General features: G+C 40.1%; 3 protein-coding genes and 1 long non-coding RNA gene across 10 annotated transcripts in view; 3 read left to right on the forward strand and 1 right to left on the reverse strand.

Moving 5' to 3' along the window:
* Positions 1 to 1468, forward strand: part of LOC120567919 (sodium channel protein type 4 subunit alpha-like) — a 46839-nt gene extending 45371 nt beyond the window's left edge. For all 5 annotated transcript variants that reach the window (XM_039815014.1, XM_039815017.1, XM_039815016.1 and 2 more), the window contains one exon: positions 1 to 1468. This exon is cut by the window's left edge and continues 68 nt beyond it. In XM_039815014.1, the coding sequence (XP_039670948.1) occupies positions 1 to 1161 (1161 nt within the window). In that variant the 3' untranslated portion in view covers positions 1162 to 1468.
* LOC120567923 overlaps positions 1 to 15495 on the reverse strand; it is a 16689-nt gene extending 1194 nt beyond the window's left edge. Inside the window, exons 1-2 of one of the 2 annotated variants that reach the window (XR_005640636.1) lie at positions 15313 to 15495; positions 13338 to 13425 (exon numbers count right to left, since the gene is read on the reverse strand). This is a non-coding gene — a long non-coding RNA (uncharacterized LOC120567923). Of the gene's footprint in view, positions 1 to 13337; positions 13426 to 14390; positions 14477 to 15312 lie in introns of those variants that run through there. The other variant, XR_005640635.1, reaches the window with a different exon arrangement.
* On the forward strand, positions 8976 to 13349 carry LOC120567922 (zinc finger protein ZFMSA12A-like). Of its 2 annotated transcripts, none has more exons than XM_039815020.1 (7): positions 8976 to 9051; positions 10288 to 10490; positions 10790 to 10882; positions 10969 to 11061; positions 11187 to 11297; positions 11408 to 11540; positions 11850 to 13349. In XM_039815020.1, the coding sequence occupies exons 1-7, from the start codon at positions 8991 to 8993 to the stop codon at positions 13235 to 13237; spliced, it is 2082 nt and encodes a 693-aa protein (XP_039670954.1). In that variant the 5' UTR covers positions 8976 to 8990; the 3' UTR covers positions 13238 to 13349. The 2 variants fall into 2 exon arrangements, with proteins under 2 accessions (XP_039670954.1, XP_039670955.1); XM_039815021.1 differs by lacking the exon at positions 8976 to 9051 and adding an exon at positions 9586 to 9730.
* Positions 14427 to 21228, forward strand: LOC120567921 (zinc finger protein 665-like). Its single transcript, XM_039815019.1, has 7 exons — positions 14427 to 14563; positions 15446 to 15648; positions 15756 to 15848; positions 17644 to 17739; positions 17912 to 18022; positions 18131 to 18260; positions 18373 to 21228. Exons 1-7 carry the CDS (start codon positions 14551 to 14553, stop codon positions 20247 to 20249), a joined length of 2523 nt encoding a protein of 840 aa, XP_039670953.1. The 5' UTR covers positions 14427 to 14550; the 3' UTR covers positions 20250 to 21228.
* The last annotated feature ends 1355 nt before the right edge of the window (positions 21229 to 22583 follow it).

The raw sequence follows: 22583 nt of genomic DNA on the forward strand, positions 1-22583 counted from the left end.
GCAAGGATAGGACGCGTACTTCGACTTATACGTGCAGCCAAAGGAATAAGGACTCTATTGTTTGCCTTAATGATGTCCATGCCAGCACTGTTCAACATTGGCCTCCTGCTTTTCCTCGTCATGTTCATCTATGCTATCTTTGGTATGGCGAACTTTGCCTACGTGAAAAAACAAGATGGGCTTGACGACATGTTTAACTTTGAAACATTTGGGAATAGTATTATCTGCCTTTTTCAGATCAGTACCTCGGCAGGTTGGGACAACCTCCTGAGTCCTATAATGGCCAGCTCCCCAGAGGAGTGCGACCTTCACTTTGTTAATACTGGCACTAACACCCGGGGAAACTGTGGCAGCCCCTCAGTGGGCATAGCTTTCTTTGTCAGTTACATAATCATTTCTTTCCTCATTGTGGTAAATATGTATATAGCTATCATTCTGGAGAACTTCAGCGTTGCCACAGAGGAGAGTACAGAGCCATTGAGCGAGGATGACTTTGAAATGTTTTATGAGGTCTGGGAGAAGTTTGATTCTGAGGCAACACAGTTCATTGAGTTTTCCATGCTGTCAATCTTCGCTGACAATTTGTCAGAGCCGCTGCGCATAGCCAAGCCCAACAGGATCAAGCTGATCTCCATGGACCTTCCCATGGTAAGCGGGGATAGGATCCACTGTCTGGACATCCTGTTTGCCTTCACAAAGCGGGTCCTGGGGGAGTCGGGTGAGATGGATGCCCTCAAACAGCAAATGGAAGAGAAGTTCATGATGACCAACCCCTCCAAGATTTCCCACGAACCCATCACTTCCACACTGCGCCGCAAACTGGAAGAGGTGTCCGCGATCATCATCCAGAGGTGTTACAGGAGGCATCTGGTGCGCCGGCAGATGAAGCAGGCATCCTACCTCTACAGACAAATAAACTACGAGACTGTAGTGGATGTTGAGAATGCTCCAGAAACGGAGGGGCTGATAGCCTCCATGATGCAGCACTATGGACTTGTCGCGGTGGAGATTGCCCAGACAACAGAGGACACTCTACTTTCCTCACCACCATCTTATGACAGCGTGACCAGGGCAGCCAGTGACCTCTCTGAGGTTGTCAGATCAATATCCAGAGACTCTGAATTTGAGTCTGGTGAAAACTATGAGGAAACTTTCCTTTGAGACTCAGTTGTGTGGAGAGTGTTTGTGGGGTTTTGTCTGTTTTGTTTACAGCAGAGAATATAGCTCAAAATAACTCATGGTCAAAGAGCTAAAACTTTATATGAATTAGTAGATGCCGAGGAAATATGCAATATTTTAAGTAACTCAGCTGTTTAAATTGAACAATCAAAGTTAATTTTGCAGTCCTGACCTCCATGACAGGAAGTTAAACTTGTAATCGCTCACACCATCTTAAAAATATACATTTGGCAGATTGAAAAAAAATTAAACAGACCTACAGTACAGGCCAAAGGTTTGGACACACCTTCTCATTCAATGCGTTTCCTTTATTTTCATTACTATTTACATTGTAGATTTCTCACTGAAGGCATCAAAACTATGAATGAACACATATGGAATTATGTACTTAACAAAAAAGTGTGAAATAACTGAAAACATGTCTTATATTTTAGATTCCTCAAAGTAGCCACCCCTTTGCTTTTTTGGTAGCTGCAAACCCTTGGGTCTAAAGCTTCTGAGGTAGTCACCTGAAAGTGGTTTTCACTTCACAGGTGTGCTTTGTCAGGGTTAATTAGTGGAATTTTTTCCCTTATTAATAAAAAAAGCAAAGGGTGGCTACTTTGAAGAATCTAAAATATAAGACATGTTTTCAGTTATTTCACACTTTTTTGTTAAGTACATAATTCCATGTGTTCATTCATAGTTTTGATGCCTTCAGTGAGAATCTACAATGTAAATAGTCATGAAAATAAAAAGGAAACACATTGAATGAGAAGGTGTGTCCAAACTTTTGGCCTGTACTGTATATTAAACATGAATGTCATGCACCTACATTCACTCAAAACACCACATGATCTGCAGATTTTTTTCAAATATCAGTAAACACCAGTAGCAAACCGTGACTCTTAACCCTTGGCCCTCTGACCCCCCTTCCCTTGTTGGCAAAAAAAGCAAACTACCAGCCTAGCTTATTGTGTCCTCTCTTATAGTACTGCAAACATTATGTATGACAATTCCAGCTCTGAAACAAAAATGAAGACGCTAGTCCAGCCTTAAAGGAACACGCCGACTTACTGGGAATTTAGCTTATTCACCGTAACTCCCAGAGTAAGACAAGTCGATATATTTACCTTCTTTTGCGTGCTGTAATGCTGTCTGACGGCTCCAGCATTAGCTTAGCCCAGCACAGATCCTGCAGGTAACAACTAGCCTACTGCTCCGAATTGTGACAAAAGTGACAAAATAACGCCAACATGTTCCTGTTTACATGTTGTGATTTGTAGAGTCACTTATTCGGAGCAGTAGGATTACTGGAACCAGTAACCTGCCTGTTCTGTGATGGGCTGATGCCGCTGGAGCCGTCAGACAGCTTTACAGCACGCACGGAGATGAGAAGGGTATGTATCGACTTGTCTTACTCTGGGGGTTACGGTGAATAAGCTAAATTCCCAATAAGTCGGCGTGTTCCTTTAACAAAGCAACGAGCAAACAGCGCGGAGAGAGTGAGTATTATCACCGAAACAAAAAACAGCTGATTTCTAAAGCAAAGTGCAAATCCTCCTTACAAATAACTTCTCTGGCCTAGAGGGCCCTGACGGTTCCCCACTGGTAAACACTGAACCTTAAAGGTGCTGTTGGTAGGATTGGGAAGATCCAGGACTTAGCCAAAAAATTTGAACATCAACAACTTCTCAGTCCCTATCCCCTTTCTGCTAAAGCCCAAAACGGTCTCCTAAGCCCCTCCCCCCACAAAGGAGAATGAATGCGTGTGCATGAACAGTGATTAGGCTCGTTCGAGATGAGCCAGATCTGCGCAGAATCGATCAATGTACCCAATGCATACCGGTTAGATTTGTGTCCGACTTGATCCCGACTTGCTCTGACGTCATGCACACGTGGGCAACGATAACCTCACGAGACCAAGGAGGCCGCAGTTCTGAGACGCAGGCAGCGCAGTTGCTTTTCACCAACTGCAAGAGCCAGGCGGACGCAGGCGGACCCAGGGCATGCTGGGAACGCCGGCCTCTCAGCTGATCGAACAGCTGATTGGTTCAGAATCGACTCAACATGATGACGTTTTATATAAACTTTTTATTGATTTTGAATCGGAGGGATTTTAACTGTGATTTGTCTGATTTAAAAGCTTATTCCTTACAGAACACATGTTGTGTGGCTGATAGTTGTGTTTAAAAGTCAGAGAGACTAAATCTGTTCAGATTACAGATCATCTACAGTCTGTTGTTAATTAAAATTAGCAACAGATCGCATGTAGAGAATTTTGACAGCTACTCTGTCATAATAAAACCAACTGGAGACTGTGTAGGAGCTGATATATGGGTCTGATAACATTTATTAAATCCGAATTGGACCACCAGTGTTTCTGTCACTTCCTGTTCAGCCTGAAGGCTGCTGGAAAAGGCTGGAAAACTGTCCGACTTGAGAGCGGATTTTTGTCATATCCCCCGGCTGCTGCCGCCTGCTCTCTTCTACTTTACAGGCGAGGCGCAGTTCATCTCGAACGAGTCTACTGACACGCAGTTAGACCCGCTGTTGGATGAACGATGTTTTTGCAAATTACATGTAGTTAGGGCAATTTTTTTTTTAATTATTATGATCTACCAACTAATTAGCATAAAATTATTATAAGTTATCTACTGCATTAAGCAACAGAAGAACATTGAATATTAAACCTTATTTCTATTTATAATTTTAATTCTGTAAAATGTGCAGCAAAAATGTTTGTTAGGAATGTTTTTACAGACATTATACAACTGTGCAACAAGCACTTGCAAAATGTTTCATAGGCCAAAGGGTACAAGTTATCTTCTTGGACCTGTGGTATAAGTTCATCATTTTGCCTCTCCTAAAAGTTGTTAGCTCAATAGCTAGCTAGCAGACATCCACTGAAATGATTGTACTGCAGTTGACATTGGTTTATAATAATATCTATTTGTTGTAAAACAAGTCCTGATCACTTGTAAAGTGAAATTTGTATCTGGAGCAAAAAAAATCACCTTAAGGCAGGGGGCCCGAGAGACACCAAAGGGACAAATGAAAATTCTGTTCACCTAATTGACCAAGACAACAGCATGGGACACTGACATGCCTCTAAAATAAATATTTTCATAGACAAAAGGAGCTAATGAACTGAAGTAGCTAACAAAGTAAAGTAGCTAATGAACTAAAGTAGCTAATAAACTAAAGTAGCTAATAAAAACCAAATTTAGCTAACATTTCTTACAGAAAACAGCATTTGAGAACAGATTCAAGCAGCTGTAAATACTAGCCTGTGTTTGTGACGATAAATACATTTGCATGAAAATATATCTTTTTGTGAGAATTTTTTTTTATATTTTTTGACAAAAACTGTTCAGCTGTTTTGATACTGATAAAAATTCCACTAAAAGTGCTCACAGTATTGACCCACCAACATGCTGTAGTCATGCAGCTCATAAACCAACAGACCGGCTCGCTAAAAGCAGATTGAGAATATTGAACAACAAAATTCCTTCCAAATATTACCCTGTGAGCTAGCTAGCATGCTATATTGCTAACAAATGTTGACATGAGGAGCGATTTTGCATTCAGGACTGCAGCTGCTATGAAGCTCTTATTCAAGTGTTACTAATACGATTTTAACCAAAGCTAACATTTGCTAATAACATTTTCAATTTAAAATTTAACATTTTAAAATGTATAGAAAAAAATAATTAATTGTAAGCCAGAATTATGACTTGATAATAATGTCTAATGTCGGGGGATTTATTTGTTTATTTATGAGTTGTGTAATCAATTAAATTATTCCTTTGATATGCACTTTGGTTAAGTGAAGGTGCTTTAACTGATAGAGATGTGGCCCCTGGTTAAAGTAGCATCAAGTGAATTTGGGTCATGACACAAATACATTAAGAAAAGCACAATTTCTTCCACCCATCCATCCGTCTTCGTCCGCTTATCCGGGGTCGGGTGGCGGGGGCAGCAGCTCCAGCAGGGGACCCCAAACTTCCCTTTCCCGAGCCACATTAGCCAGCTCTGACTGGGGGATCCCGAGGCGTTCCCAGGCCAGGGTGGAGATATAGTCCCTCCACCTAGTCCTGGGTCTTCCCCGTTATCTCATTATTCACAATGTAATATGAAGAAATTTACTGAAATGGTTCTTATGTGATAAAACTACAATTGTAATAAATTTGTCAAACATAGCACATTGCACATTTGACTTGTATCGTTGCATTGATTACAAAGAAGAGCTGTGTGTACTAATAATCCCTGAATTATGTGCCTGATTTTGATTGTTGTCCGCACACTTCTCTGAATCTCTTTAGGCCATTTAATTTTATCTGATGGATGTGGATTGGAAGAGCATGAATGCACTAAAAGCTCATTTTGTAATTAACTGTGTAAAGTACTTTGAGGCTGTGTAATGTATGTAAAGCTAATTTTTAACTATTTTTTGTAATGTATTTATATTGAAAAACCATTTCAGTGACTCTCATGACAGCCATAACAAGATATGATCAAATTCTATACATAAACTGTGTTCATTTTTATATAAAAGACTTTCCTTGAGAGCCTGATTGTCTGTATTGCATTTAGGTTTATCATTAAATGGATTGTTTTATTAAATGGTAATAAAACTCTTTTCCATATCTGTGGATTTTCCAACTCTCAGTACAGTTCAAAGGTGGATGACATGTTTTGGCTTATTCTAAAGTATTTAGCAAGGTTAACATTTAACTATTATAGATATGGTTGTGAATATACTGTGCTGTTCTGAAAAACAAGCAAAACTGTGTAGCATCTCTCCATTTTCACATGAGGAACAAGTTAGCTGATTTGACCTCATTACAAGAGAGGCGCTGTTAAATCTCTCTCTGAGTTCATGACATGTGAATAAAAAAACAGGACAGATGTGCAAAAACCTCTGCATCTTCATGGCTGTCTGTCCCTGTAAGTGTATTTCCCTTTAAAGCTTGAATTTGTGTATAATGCCTCCACAAATGCAGTACAACAACATAGCTGAAACGCTCTGTGCTGATTGATGTGTTAGAGAGTAGAGGCTTACACGCAAAGAAATACCACGCAGTAATGCTGCTGCATGATTTAACTCCAAAAAATCTACTGTAGTCGTGGAAAAACACAATAATAAATAATGCACAGCCATAAAAATAATAAAAACCAAAGAAACTGGAACTTCTCTTTTTTTGGGGGTTTTGTGATTTTTTTTCCATCTCTAAGACTTCTTCAAGACATGATAAGTGAGTTGTATTACATAAAAAAAATGTGTTGTTCAGATTTCAGTGCCAAATTCAAGTTAATAGTTGAGCACTCCCACATTTTCAGTTTGGAAAAAAAAAATCATCAAGGGTGCCAATTTGGATTTAGCCCCAAAGAGATTTCCTCTCTCTGGTTGTCGGTGGTCAAATCCAACTCTGACCAGCTGGGATAGAGGGATAATCTGTGTGTAAAAAAATCACTTGTTTTAATTACACACGCACAGACACACAAATGCATGCACTCTCTCTCTTTCTTTCTCTCTCTCTTTCACACACACATGTACATACAGTACAAATGTGGACATACATGCATTAACACAACTGTCACACACACACACACACAGACACACACACACACACCATGCTTCTGCCATCCATCCTCATAATAGACAGATGCTTACTTTGAATTTAATTTGGGTTTGTGTGTGAAGTGCCAGAAAAATGTGACTTGACTGAATGTGCCTTGGTAATTGATCTGATTTTTAAGCGTTTGGACATGTGGCAGGGATTAAAGCCTCATCAGAGAGAGCAAACATTTTTAAAAAGATTAAAAAGGCACTATGTCTAATTACAATATGCACCAGCACACTGTAAAACACAGCAATGTCAACGTAATGCATTACATATCTATATAATGTAGACAGGCTAAACTCTACTGCAAGAGACATTCGATGAATTGCATATTTTATGTGTGCCATTTATTCAAATCACATTAAGTTAAACGAAGGTCATGAGTCACTTTGAGTCGAGTCATCATCAGTCAATGAGGTCAATGGGAATGTAATTCATTTTTTTCAACATGATGATCTCTCTGTCTATAATTCTGTCCATCGCTGATTGAACTTAAACTTATGTATGAAGTACTTAAAGTCAGTATTGCTTTTATTTGAAGACTTGTTTAATAAGAAAATTACCACTTAACACTACACAAGTTTGCAATATTTTAAGGAGAAGCAGGACTCCTTAATTTTTGGTAATGCTTTTTTCACCTTTTAAATTAAGATGGTGAACAAGCAAGTAGTAGCCTAACTAACAGTTGCCCATACACAACTGAAGATACAGAGAACAATAGTGTTCATTAGTGTTCAGTTCATGTTTTGGGCCATGTAAGTCCAATATTCACTCTCCTGCTTTAAGTCCAGATTTTTGCAGACTCAGTGAGTCAAAATGTTGCTAATGTTTTTGAATTTTGGTTTAGCGTCTCAAAGCTTTTAGTTATTATCATAATTTTGACTAAACTTAAGTAATATAAGTATCTTTTATTTGTATCATGCACCAGGCTATTTTTCTTTGTCTTTTTCCCCTTTTTTGGTTTCGAAATGGACTTCCATAGATTTGCTGTAATGTTATGTACTGTTGTAGAGCTGCAACATACTGTAAACTGCTTTTCGCTTTCATTTCCTTTAACTCATCCACTAGACCATAGCCAGGATTTCAGAAAGTCATGAGGCCAAATGCTACACAACCAAAACATTTTTTTTTACATTTTACCAGAACATAGTTCTTTTCTTTTTTTGGCCAAAAACTAAATGCATTAAAAACAACTTGTCCTGACCTTTGAGGGCCTCATGATGAAGAATGAAATGAGAATGAAAACAGCACTTCAGAGGCATCAAACACCCACATTTCCAGATAAAATACTGAGACTTTGTTATCCACAGTGGTGGCTACAGCCCTGCTCACTAATCCACTGTGACTGACGTTCATGGTGGTTTGCTTACTATGTGTCTAGTTGTGATGAAACTGCAATAAATTCAAAATTAGGACACTTTAGCAACTTTTACTAAAATTCTAATTCAATGTTAAACTAAGCCTAAAGCTGTTAGCTACGTATATTTGCAAGTTATTAGCCCTGTGCAGCTGGTTGGCTGTAACAAAGTAAAAATCAAGGTTGGCCTCACTGAAAAGGCTGAAAATCCAAAAACACAAGAGTTGAGAAAATAGCCTTTTTAAGTACAAGAAGGCCCTTATGCCAGTCAACATGCACTGCAGGGATTTACTTGGTGTCATGGTGGCTAACGCTGCCCAGATGGTCTGATGAGGCACTATCTAATTACTTTTCCCATGGTTCCTCTATTTCTGATGAATATTTACCCTCCCTGTTAGAAAGCCTTTACTGCCACCACCAGGGGATTCATGCAATTACAGTAGTTCCAGCTGATACTGTGGCTGCTGTGTACATCTGGAGCAAGACAAAAGTCATTAAAAGTCAAAAAATCATTAGGGAGTGCCCTGGCCAAAATAATAAACAAACCAGCCCTAAAGTAAAACAAAATAACTAAACTGCCCAAAATATAATTTAAATCCTAAATGCAACTCCATATAAGTAGATATGATCAGTACCGACAAACAGGAGAAAGGAACAAAACCAAGATGGCAGCTCTCCTCTTTCTATGGGGCTTCCTGGCAAGAGAATTAAAAGGTGTTCAAGATTTAGGAAAAACATTCCAATTCCTTTCCGCCAATTATCTTGGTTGGTATAACTGCTGCAAAGAAATCGGTGGCAACGTGATGGAAGCAACCACACTCACTTAGTATACCTAGTATTTGTCTTTTATGGACATTTGGAGTTTAGAGAGTTTCGTGGCGCAAAACAGGATCATGTGCAGATTTTGTGGTATGTAAGATTGTTGTGTTCTGCCATTGTATATGGCACAATGTTACACTTGCTGAATACTATGAAGTGTGTAGCCTACTGTCAGTCCGGGGAGGGGAGGGTGGTGGGGGGCTGAATAGGGGGTATGGGGTATGTGCGTGTCCTTATGTGTAAATGTATATTTTATTTATTTTGGATATTATTGTATGTTGTCAGCATCTTTCATATATCAGCATATTCTTTCTGTTTTGTTTTTCTTTGTTATTGTCTTCTACACTTCAACTGGGCTGTACATAACTGTCTTGTTTGTTTCAAATTAAAATTAAAATTGGATCACAAAAAAGATTTAAGAAAACAGGTAACAGTAACTTAAAATAAAAATAAAAAATCTAACAACAAAATTGTTAATCTGTCACGGTTTACCAAAAAAAAGAGCTATGCTATATATATGCTATAGAGTAGACCATAGACATTATGTCTGCTATAGACTGTGGGTGGCGGTAAAGCAACAGGATGTCAACCGAAATACACAACACGAAGAAGTAGATTCAGGAAGTAGTGTTCAGCATTTGATTCATGTATTTGATACATAGACGAATAGCAGCTATTTTTGACTGCACGAGGACGTTTTTTTAATTTATTTAAGAAAGATTCCTCAGTGTCAATTCAACTTTTATAGCACTTCGGGGGAATAAAATGGGTAACGTTTTGTATTTTGCTAAATGTTATATCGTTTTTTGACGCGGTTAGGTTCCCTTCTTACAACTAACAGCAACCAACGTTACTTCCTAACGTTACTTACCAAACAAATAATAAGTTATAATATTCCTAGAGGTATTTTTAGATAGATGTGACGCGAAGGGGAGAAACTATTAAAGTCATAACGTTACTATATTTATATATTTTTCATTTAATTAAACGGTTGTCATGAGTTGTCTGATGCAGTCTTTGCTATTGTTTTACCCTATGTAACACTAGTTTATATGGCTGATGCTGCCTGATAAAGCATAAATGTGTGCAAAAAAGATGAACAGGCCACTTTGCTGGCCTTTTTTAAGTGTGATAGTATGACCTGTTTGTTGAAAGGAGCCTGTGTTGTCATCACTTGTTCGCTCAGTGCATATCTCTGCCACCAATGGGGAGACTGTACATTATGGTATAGATGCTTTATGTTTCTGGTGTGACTGAATATTTTAAGTGCAGCATTCTCAAGCAAGAATAATAATGCTACAGTTCACGTCCTCCTCCCCCTTGCAGAGGGTCCCCTGCCCCTGTCCTCGCTGAGGCTCCTGGTTCCACCTCTGCGGGTGATGACGGCTGTGATGTGGAAGGTGGTTCGTCTGAGGAACGTCATGCATTATGGGAATGTGGAGGAGTTTGTGTCCTTGGTAACTGAAGCCATCCCTGACATCTTGACGGACAGACAGATGACACTGCTCACTCTGGGCTTAAGAGCAAGGGTAAGGGATACAGTTGGACTATATATCAATATATTGTTTTGTTTTCATTTTCATCACATTAGAGCTCATGTCAAACCCATTTTATGCTGAAATTTGTCTGATTGTGGAAATGCTTTTTTGACATCTTTTCACAAGGATTATATTAGTTAATATGACTGTTCTTTGGATTAGAATCTGCTTTATTGTTATTGCACACAGATTTCATTGTTTGCAGTTCTTCACTGTGGTGTTTGTAGCTACACAGGGGGATTCTTGAGTTGTCTTATTTGTCAGTGACTCCTGCCTTATGGATTTTCCAGATGACATTACAGATGTTAAGTTCTGACCAGTCAGAGGATCTCAGAGGTGTTAAAACACGCTTGAACAGCCTCCTGGCATCTAGCTCAAAACAGGTGTGACTTTTTTAATTATGGGTATTAAATGTTATCTGTTTAAGAAGCGTTCTGCGTATTTTAGGTGTGTATATTTTAATTTACAGGTGCATCCGGGTAATGAAGATCTTGAAGCCAACTTTGTCAGGCTTGTTCAAAGACTCCTGGAGGACCCAAAAGGGAGAGAGCACTTCCTCAAGGTGTGTCTGCTTTCGCCTCATTGTCAGTTTTGACATGAAAAGGAGCAGTTTGTTTCATTTGTCAAATGATGCAATAACATGAGCTTCTACATTCATGCTTTGGGTTGAAAAATGTCACTTCACAGAATGTGTTTCCTGTGGAGTATGGGCCTGACTTTGATACGGCTCTGGAGACACTGATTTGTGAGTTATTTACCAAACTGGAAGAGTTGCTGCTTATACCAGACTTTAAGCAGGTAGAGAAAACAACATGTGCCATAAAAAATGACAATTTACAAAGCATTTCCTGAGATTGGTTGTCTGGTTCCAGTCCATCAAAATAATACTTTTTGTTTGTTTGATAAAGACCGCAGTGTGGATCAGTGATACGCCCTCTGTGCTAGAAGAGTACATGCAGTGTGTATCCAAAGCAGATGACCTCAAAGTACTGCTCAGAAGCAAGGCCCACTGTGGTAAAACGACCAAGATGGATACCTGTTGTAAGTCAGTCTGCCTGGCATACCAGCCAGGTTTTATTATGTTCATTTTGGTGCTGAAACCATCTGTCAATGAACTGGTGATCAATTCATCAGTGATTTCTCAAGCATAAATGACAAACATTTTCTGGTTCCAGCTCGTCAAATCAGAAAAAATAACCAAATGTGATTGACATTGTTTACTATTTGCTGACATTTATAGACTAAATTGTTTATCAGTAAATTGAAAAATCAACAGATTAATTGGTAATGAAACATTTTTTGTAGGAGTAATCACTTTTTTTCTTCTTTTTTTAAAATCGTTTTAAACAGTGCCCTCTATCTCAGAGCAGCGGCTCTTCTCATCATTATCTCTCCCTCCTTCACTGCGAGAGGCCAACACCAAAGATGTAGACTCTCACACACAAACATTTCAAAACCAAAGAGAATCTGAGGGGATTTCTCCTCAGGACGCAGAAGACATGGCGATACAGGATGTGAGATGGAAATCTGAGGAGGAAACAAACATTCTGGACAGCAGCAATGCACAACAAACAACAGGAGGGAAATGCAGCGACAGCATTCCTGATGTTGTGGAGGAGTATGATGACGGAGGTTCAGGCACCTGCTGGGTTCCCTCTACATCTACTGAGAGTCCTGTATTGTCCAGCTCTAAGATTGGCCCTCCAAAGCAGAGAGTTGCACACAAATGCTCTCAGTGTGGAAAGTGCTTCATTTACCGCTATAAACTCCTGGAGCATCAGAGGCTTCACACCGGAGAAAACCCTTTCAAGTGCTCTCAATGCGGAAAGGCTTTTAGAAGGACCTCTGACATGTCAACTCACAGGCGGTTACAGTGCGCAAAAGCAGCTTATATTTGCATCAAATGTGGGAATAGCTTCCAATCAATACAGGACAAATTAGGACACCGGTGTGGTCATAGTGTCCAGAAGTTTGACTGTTCTCAGTGCGGAAAAAGCTTTAAGAAAATGCACTTGCTGAGTAGGCATGAGCTGACTCACACCCAGAACCGTAACTTCACGTGCAGACAGTGTGGGAAAGTGTACTCCAGTATGAGAGAGCTGAAATCCCACCAGAAGATTCATCCTCCGGAGCTGTCCAATCAGTGCATGCAGTGTGGGAAGTTTTTCAGCTCTGTTGCTGGTTTGACAGCCCATGAGCTGCGCCACAGGCAACAGAGAACACAGATCTGCGTGCGTTGTGACAAAGCTTTTAAGAACAAACATGACCTAAATCTGCACATGCGCAGTCACACAGGCGAGAGGCCATTTCAGTGCACATACTGTGGGAAATGTTTCTCTGTGTCAGGAAACCTGAACGTACACATAAGGACCCACACTGGAGAGAAACCGTATTTGTGCTCTGACTGCGGCAAGGGTTTTGTTTCAGCCGGCGAGCTGCAGATACATAGACGCACTCACACGGGGGAAAAACCTTACAAGTGCACTGTATGTGAGAAGGGATTCACCATGGCAAGCAAATTGACAATTCATATGCGTGTTCACACCGGAGAGCGCCCTTACATCTGTCCTGAATGTGGGAAAGGTTTTTCACGTGGTGGCGAAATGAAAAAACATACCATGAAACATACGGGGGTGCGACCCTACGCTTGTCATTTGTGTGCAAAGACTTACACATGCCACAATCACCTGAGGAGACACTTGAAAACTCACAGTGTAGTGAAAAACCAGGCTGTCTAATTCCATTGATTACCATTGTCATTTTATCAAACTGATGTAGCGATGCAACTAGCCTGTACTGATTGCGGTGTTGACAGCATGCACTTTGTAATACACTCACCCTCTCTTGTAAGGACGTTGTTGCAAAAGTTCTTGTTTTTACTGACTGATCCCTCATTCTGCGTTGTCGGATCTGTTCTCATCGTACCCTGTACAATGACATTTAAGTGTATTACTTTTGTTCTCTGAAGCCCTAAAACATATGAGTCTGTAAGAAAACACACAACAAACCATAAATTGCCCAACGCATTTGCTCCTAACAGCAGAATTTGTTACATTACACGTCATTTAGCTGACCCTTTTTTTCCAATGTGACGTACAATTGCTATATATGTCAGAGGTTGCACCCCTCTGGAGCAACTAGGGGGTTAAGTGTCTTGCTCATGGACACATTGGTTGATGTATGGTAGTGGGAATTGAACCCAGATCTCCTACACCAAAGGTATCATATCCACTGCGCCATCACCACCATTTGTCCAACATTCATGAAACATCCTGCAGTGATCTTGCAGAAATCCATATCATATGTTTGTGATCTTTGATCTTTAATCATATTATAATAATAATAATAATAATAAATTAGACAACCCAAAGTAATACACTAAGAAATAAAGCTCCTGTTATCCTGGGGTTTTTCTAGATTGTATTCCAAACAGAAATTATAATTGTTTCAGTGACATCTTATTATATTTTTAAATATAGGTTTTACTATATATATATATATATATATGTATATGTATGTATGTATATATATATATATATATATATATATATATATATATATATATATATATATATTTTTTTTTTTTTTTTTTTTTTTTTTTTTTTTTTTGTGTGTGTGGGGGGGGGGTATGTGTGTGTGTCTGTGTGTGTATATTTATATGTGTGTGTATGTATGTATTCAAACCCCATCACCTTACAAGTATATGATTTTGAGACATTACAAATACGAGGGCTATAAGAAAACAAAGTTTATTAAGTTTAAACATTACTTTAAAGATTTAGTTATTTGATAGTCCGGAGAGGCGGTGCATCTCATTTTGACAGCAGAGTGAATTGAAATCGCCTTATCCGGGCTTCCCCGTAAAGCAAAACAAGCCTCGCTGTTACTTACTGACACTGAGTGGGCCAACGCTCCCCAGAATGAACAACGTGTTTCAGGAAGAAGTTGGCGCCTCAAGCCCCGTATGCGGTTAGCTAGCACGCTAACCGAAAGTATAAAAGATAGTCCAGTGAAATGATTTTTCTTTCTATCGTTATTAAAGAATTCCAAAATGAACGACGCGGGTATGTATTAGCTTGTGAAGCTCGGCAAAACTGTATATGTATTGCTAATGCGGCTAGCCAAATAGCTAAAGCTAATGATTAGCCGAGGCTCTATAGGCCTCGACTAATCACTGGAACAAGAATTGTTTTTACCAATAATGAAGCCGGTTATACCAGGCAACATCAGCGGCCTTGTGGCTAGTCTGGTAATGTTAACGTTAGCTAGCTAACGCTTTGCCTTGGTCACAAAATGCAACGATGTATCGTGTTTAAATACGTTTTCTACGGTCTCGGTTTTGTGTTATATTATGTATAAAACGCAACCGAACTGTTGGGTTTTTGTGACTGCTAGCTAGTTAACGTTAGCAAGATCCAGCTAAATTTGAAATTGAGTGACTAACGTTATGCTAACAGCTGTTGCGAACGTGAAGTCTTCATGTTATGGCTAACGATACTCACTATAACGTTATGTCCTTTGCCATTTCTCGCCGTGTGGGCTGTAACGTTATTGTAAAAGCGCCCCGTGTGTTTATTTTAGCATTTAAGGACTAACTTTACAACGTTGCACATGCAATGAGTGGATGGAGCTAACGTTATACAGTGCTGTAACGTTATTTCCCACTAGCTTGTGCATCAAGGAATGGATACTGTTGCTGCACGGACTTTAACTGAGATGCTTTACAAATTAGGAAATGCATTCCAGTCTACAATTAGCACTGGAGTCTATTCCCCTTTCTCCTTAAAATAAGTACCTAGATACTTATACATACCAAAATATAACCTAGTGTGAATTATTTGCACATAACATTAAATCCAAGATTGCATCTTCTTCATAGTCCTAACACATTTAACATTAGAAGTGACCTCTGGGCATATGTGACCCAATCTATTTTTTCTTTGAAGAATTCAGTGTCCCTCTGTCCTCGCTGGCACTCCTGGTCCCACCACTTCGGCTGATGTCAGCAGTGATGTGGGAAGTGGTACGCCAGCGGAACATAAAGCACTATGGGAAACTGGAGGAGTTTGTGTCTATGGTAACAGATGCAGTTCCTGAACTGATGAGTAAAAGAGAAGGGAGACTGCTCTCACTGGGCCTGAGAGCAAGGGTAAGTGTTTCGAAATGGATCCATCATGTATATAATAAGAACTATGCGATAAGAGACTCAACAAAAGGGTATCATGGAAACATTAAAATGAATAAAATTTCCCCCAGACAACTCTTGAGCTGTTGCGCTCTGAACACCCTGAAGATCTCAAGGCCGTTGAGAGCCACCTCAACCGAATACGATCTTCTTGCATTGAGGAGGTGAGTGTTTTTATTGATAGGTTGTAGAACTGAAAACATCAGTCAATTAATCCGTTAATTGAGCAGCTAAAACTATTTTGATATTTGATTAATTGCTTGACTAAATTTTAAAGCAAAAATGCAAAGACATTGACTGGTTCCAACCTCTCAAATATCAGTGTTCTCAGTCTTATATGATAGTAAATTGGATATAATTGAGTTTTTGATTGGGACGAAAGGGGCATTCTGTGAGAAATCGATCACTTTCTGAACCTCTCCCCTTTCAATTTGAACAAATGTTTTCCAACATGAGAGAGTATTAGAACGTGGTTTGATTAACCAGAACGACCAACCATTCAGGAGACAGACCCTCAAAGGTGACCCATCAAAAGACACATTTATCTTCTTCAAAAATAAACATACTGTCATACGTAACTGTTTTCTAATCATTGGAAAGCCTTAGGTCCTTCTAACAGAAATCCTTAACGTTGCCTTTGATATTTTGTTTTACCTTAAATATTACTTCAGTTTTCCCATTTGTTTATCATCACGTGACTGGAAAATGGCAAATTAAAATTAAATTACATTATAAGGATGCTTAAGTCAATAAAAATCTTGTAGTGTGAAAAATGTGCTCACATCAGTGGAACCATACTCAGCAACAGCCAGAACGTACTGTTTAAGTCCAATAGAGATGAGCAAAGCATCCTCAGCCCTTGACGTGTGGCTTTAAAATAAAAAGTAAAATTTGCTGACTAGGGCTTTTTTGTAATGTAATTTCATTTTAATTCTGTTTTCCAGTCATGTGATGATGTGACAAATGGAAAAACTAAAGTAATATTTGAGGTGAAACAGAAAATCAAAGGTGACATTAAGGAATCATGTGTTAAACTGACCTGCCCACTAGGGTTACACGATATTGACAAAATTTTATATGAAAAAAAAAAAAAAAAAAAATTTTAATATATGTAAAATTACATCAAAATAGATTCATAACAAATACAACACAAGGTTTAATAAAGAGAACAGGACACAACTTTTCTTTCGCTTCTCTGATTCGTTCAGTTTTGTTGTCTCTATTTCATCACTTACATATGTCACTCTCTCGAAATATGCACACACGTGGTACGCTACATAGGGTTTGTCACGTAGTGGACCCGTGCGCTGACGTGCACGTGGCACAGTAACTGACCAATGAAATGATAATCATTATAGTGTTTCAAGCGGGCTCTAAATCTAACACAACTAAGCCACATAGCAAACGGACGGGACGCAGCGCTCAACAAAATATTGCATACTTACTTAAAATATTTTTAAAAAATCTGAGTTTTTGCAAATTAAGGTTTAGAGAAAAAAATAAACTAATTTGCATATTTATCTATTTATTTATTTTGGACCAAAAGTATTGAAATTGTGGTTACCATTTTCGTTAGCTTTCCAATGATCAGACTACACTGTAGTATAATTTTAAAGAAGATAGCTGTGTCTTTGAGGATCCCTTTCTCCTGAATCATTCCGGTTTCTGGTTAGGATGTAGGAAAAAAACTCATTCAAAATGAAAGGGGGGAGGTCAAAAAGTGATCGATTTCTGAAGGTATGCTCCAAAACAAACAATTTGAAGACATCGTCCCGGGCTCTGGGAAATTATGTATGTTTTTCATTGACTTTTTATTGACAAAACCCTTTTAATTAAACAAGAAAATAATCAACAGATCAGTGATGCAAATAATTTTCACCCTAATTGGTTGGTTTATATTTTCTTCACATTTAATTTGCCTCTAATCATCTGACTGTGCTGTTTTGTTTTCTAACCCAGACCAATGATCCTGTCATTGAGGCACCAGAGGCGAACTTTATGAAGCTGGTGCAAGGCCTCATTGAAGACACTGATGGTAGAGAACACTTCCTCAAGGTAAAATTAAATTAAATGTATATGGTCCCCCAAATAACTTGATCTGCCAAAACTCAAATCGTATTGAGTCTATTTCTTTATCACAGATTAACCGAACAAAATGTGAGAAATTAAATGGATGTTTATTTGCTGAAGGTGTCTGGTTGTTGTTGATCTTTCTTCCATCTGACAGAATGTGTTTCCAGTGGAGTATGGCCCTGACTTTGACACAGCACTGGAAACTCTGGTTTGTGAATTCTTCACCAGACTGGAGGAGCTGCTGCCAATACCAGATTTCAAACAGGTGCAAAGAGGATTTCTGAAAGATTAGAAAATTCAGTCAATAAATAAAGAGACCTTTTTAACGTGAAATTCAAAATGTCTCTTCTTTTTTTGTGCCTCTCCTGTATAGACTGCATCCTGGATCAGTGCTGCCCCCTCTGTCCTAGAGGAGTACATGCAGTGTGTCTCAAATGGAGAGGACCTCAGATTTCTTCTCCAAAGCAAACAGTGCCACGGGAAATTGGCTAAGAGTAGTGTTGGTATGGGCACAACTTTTTCACTCTTGCTATGTACTAGTCATCATATAGTGTATTAGTGGAAGAAGAGGGAGGCTGTGTATTAACACTTTTTCTCCTCACATTTTCCCTGCAGCTCCGTTTCAGTCAGATGATCTTCTCATTCCCTCTCTGTCTCTTCCTCCATCGCTGGAAGTGGCCATCGCTTCCCACCCGAGTGCTTGTGACGACGAAAATAACGACGTTCCTCAGATTGTCATGTTCGATGAAGAACTGTCTACAAACCCTTCCACCTCAACTGACTTTCCTGAATCGCCAAAAAGGACAGATATCTCATCATCTCCTCGCAGGAGACAGCAGTCAGGGATGCATAAATGCCCCGAGTGTGACAAATGCTTCAAGCATCACTCTGTCCTCATCGAACATCAGAGAGTCCACAGTGGGCTACAGCCGTACAACTGCTCCGAGTGTGGGAGGGCTTTCAGGACAGCCACTCTGCTGGCCGGCCACAGGCTACGGAAATGCAAAAATGCTGCATATCTGTGCATTAAATGCGGGAACAGTTTTCCAACCTCACTAGACAAATTCAGACACCACTGCCCAAAACGGGGCCGTAACTACGACTGTGCGCACTGCGGAAAGAGTTTTCAAAAGTCTAACAGCTTAAAAGAACACCTGCTAACTCATGTCCAAAGCCGCCTCTTCAAGTGCAGCCATTGTGGGGTAGGTTTTTCAGGAATTGGTGACTTAAAGTATCATCAGCAGGTAGATCATGACAAACCTTATCAGTGTAAGCAGTGTGGAAAGAGCTTTATCTCCTCCAAGTGTCTGACCAAACATCAACAACGCCACGAAGAGGTTGGCGAGATGGAGCCCGCCAAATTAATGAGTGGAGGTAAACATAGGAAGAGTGGCTCCGCTTATCGGACTTCCTCGGCATCTATGTCCTCCAGGAAAACGTCTGTCAAAGCGGTCTACCCACGAGGACGAGTCACGCATAATTGTCCACTGTGTGGAAGGAGCTTTAAGTATCGTTTTGAATTCCTCGAGCACCAGAGGTTCCACACTGCAGTGAAGCCTTACAAATGCTCTCAGTGTGGTAAAGCCTTCCGCACAGAAGCTCACCTCTCCAGGCACAGGAAGAGAAAGTGTAAAAATGCTTCCCACATTTGCACCAAGTGTGGGTGTCAGTTCAGGTCTCTGCACGAGCGGGTCAGGCATCAGTGTGTCCAGCTCCTGACAAAATACGAGTGTTCTCATTGTGGAAAGACCTTCAAGATGGCCCACCTGCTGAGGAACCATCAGCTGAGTGAACACCAGCTTCCCTACAGCCCCAACCATCGCTTCAGGTGCAGGTACTGTGATGAGACTTTCCCAGGCATCAGCGAGCTTAAGTACCATCAGGGAGTTGACCACGAGAAACCCTATCAGTGTCAGGAGTGTGGCAAGTGCTTCCTGTCCGAGAAATGCCTGGCCAACCACGAGCTGCGCCACAGCGACGACCGACCAGAGAGCTGTCTCGTGTGCGGCCGCGGCTTCAGAAACCGCTACGACTTGAAGCAGCACATGCGCACTCACACAGGAGAGCGACCTTACCAGTGCACTCACTGTTCCCAGTGTTTCTCCACAGCAGGAGGACTGAGGAGCCACACCAGGGTTCACACCGGCGAGAAGCCGCACGTTTGCCCAGATTGTGGTAAGGCTTTCTCCCAGATGGGTGCAATGCGCACCCACAGGCTCACCCACACAGGAGAAAGGCCATTCAAGTGCACCGTGTGTGGCAAAGGTTTCACAATGGCACACAAGGTGACGGTTCACATGCGTGTGCACACAGGAGAGCGGCCGTATGTGTGCTCTCAGTGTGGGAAAGCCTTCTCAGATGGCAGTGTGCTGAAGCAGCACATGCTGAACCACTCAGGGGTGAGACCATACCACTGCCAGATCTGTCCCAAGACCTACACCTGTCTGAACCACCTGAGGAGGCACCTGAAAAGCCACTCAAACATGAACTGAGTCTGTCTTGAAGGCAAACGAGCAGAACATTTTACACACATAGTGACACACTGCATTTGAAGGTAACGCTACTACAGTTGCGATGGACCAACTACACCAAGCAATACATGAAGGAATATAGAATGATGCTGTACAGTTGCTGTGGAAATTGAGGTGAAAAGTTTCCTCTTTACTGTGAAGTAAATGTAGTCGCATTAGCCAATTGTCAAGGACTGTGTGAACATTTAAAGGAATAGTTTGACATTTTGGGAAATGCACTTATTCGCTTTGTTGCTGATCATTCGATGAGAAGATTGATACAGTCTTAATGTTTCTGTCCATTATTAAGCTGGAACCAGGAGACTCTTAGCTTAGTTTAGCACAAAGATTAAAGTGAGGGGGAAACGGGTAGCCTGGCTCTGTTAAAAGGTATGTGAAATGTGCCTGGCACTTATTAAACCAGTTAGTTGTACAGATAAAAACAAGAAAAAAACAAGATATAACATGCTAATTATTGGGCTTTGTTAGCTGTAGTTTCATGTTGAATGGAAAGATATGAGAGTAATATCAATCTTCTCATCTAACTCAGCAAGGATGTAAATATTTACAAAATGCCAAACCCTTTCTTTAACATCTGCACAAGCTCGTTCTTTCCCCTCATTCCTCACAAGGCTTTTCCTTGAGCTTTTTTATTCTTGCATCAGTTTCTTATGCATGAATATGTTTGGATGCTATTCTGGATATTATTTGGGTGAGATACTGTATGTTCAGAAGCTGTAATATTGGTGAAATTCTATTTTTTGGAAAGGCCTCAGTAATAGAAATGAAAATGTTGGCTCTCTGTAAATATGCTGAAAGACAAATATTTTGAGAGTGCAAAAGTTAAAATGACGCCATTATTTCAACATGACATAACTTTATTCATGTAGGCCTTTTATATCCCTCACTATGGTTTGCAAAGTTTGTGAATTTCAAATTAAATTACATTGGTTATACCTTTTTGGCATGTTGATTTATTTAAAAACATTTGTTTGAGCTCTTAGAAAAAGTGTGTACAGTATTAGAAGTTACATTTTATCATAACAAAAGGTTTCACTAGATGGCAGTAGGTGACCAGTAACCATTCCCCCCTTGCTCTTCATGCATTTCCAGGCAGTGGTGGCCATTGGTGACCATAGGTATTGAAATTAGAAAATGGAATTAATCAAGTATTCTCTGCTTTGCAACCGACTGAATCTGACAGTTTCAGAGATATCTTAGCTGAGTAGAGATTGGTAAGGGACTAATGCAGCAGAAGTGATTCCGGCGCATTTCCTGTCATTACCTTCATTTGGCGTGGTTTGGAATCTTGATCAGCCTGCAATTTCCTGATGGTGTTGACTGGCGCCTAGCAGTATCTGAAGTGGTTCCAACCATAACAAAGTGAATTCCTCACTTTTTGTTGTTTTTGCATGGTGCCAACATAGCCCAGTTTAGCAAATGGTAAAGTTTGATCTGGACCATGGTTGTTCCCAGTATCTTGTTTGTTAACTTGGACCTCGGGCAGATAAAGTCTTATGTCATTTTGCAACAGCCACATTGTGTTAAATCTCTTCCATGTGTGCTGTACTGACTTTCATGTTTTCGCTGGAAGACCGAAGCTGTTTTGTTTTTTACCCTCATTTCTCCCCTTGTTCAAGGCTTGTGTTCCATCTCATCCATGCTCACTTATGCATAGTAGCTTTTGAATCATATTCCCTAAAACAAACCACAATCTTTGCCATTCACAGGGAGATCAACCCCAAAGATGAATGCGGGGGTGTGCTAAATGTTGCAAGATGTTAAAAACCACACAAAAAAAATGTCAGGCTGGAGACACTGGTTGTACTCGGCACTATTCCTTCTTTCTCTCTGACTCAGAAATGCTACTCATCTTCTCCACTGAACATCGGGATCCTGTGGAAACTCGTGCTACATCCTGTCTGCCAAGAGACTGTGCCCAAGACATTATGCAGAACCTCTCAGCTTTAGGAAGTATGTGTGTTGTTTCTACATGTCATGGGGCTTTCTCTTGACCCTTTTGAGGACATACCCATGCATTTTCCTCAGGGTGAAAGATAATGATTCCCATATGAGATAATTCAGTGACCTCATTCCCACCTGCCAGTTTCAGGGCGTTAAAAAAAAAAAAAGCTGCCTTCCTTGAACAGAATTGCCCATGTAACTGTGAAAACTGTAAACACTAAAAAATGCTTGGCTAATGAATTTCTCAAGAAAGTAATGTTTTCTTGCTGAAGTCTGGTATTGAGACATCTCGAAATGCATGCTTCATATTGCATCAATTTATACACACACCCACAGCTGCCAAAAAGCCCA

Source organism: Perca fluviatilis, chromosome 11 (genome assembly GCF_010015445.1).
Source record: "Perca fluviatilis chromosome 11, GENO_Pfluv_1.0, whole genome shotgun sequence".
NCBI lineage: Eukaryota > Metazoa > Chordata > Actinopteri > Perciformes > Percidae > Perca > Perca fluviatilis.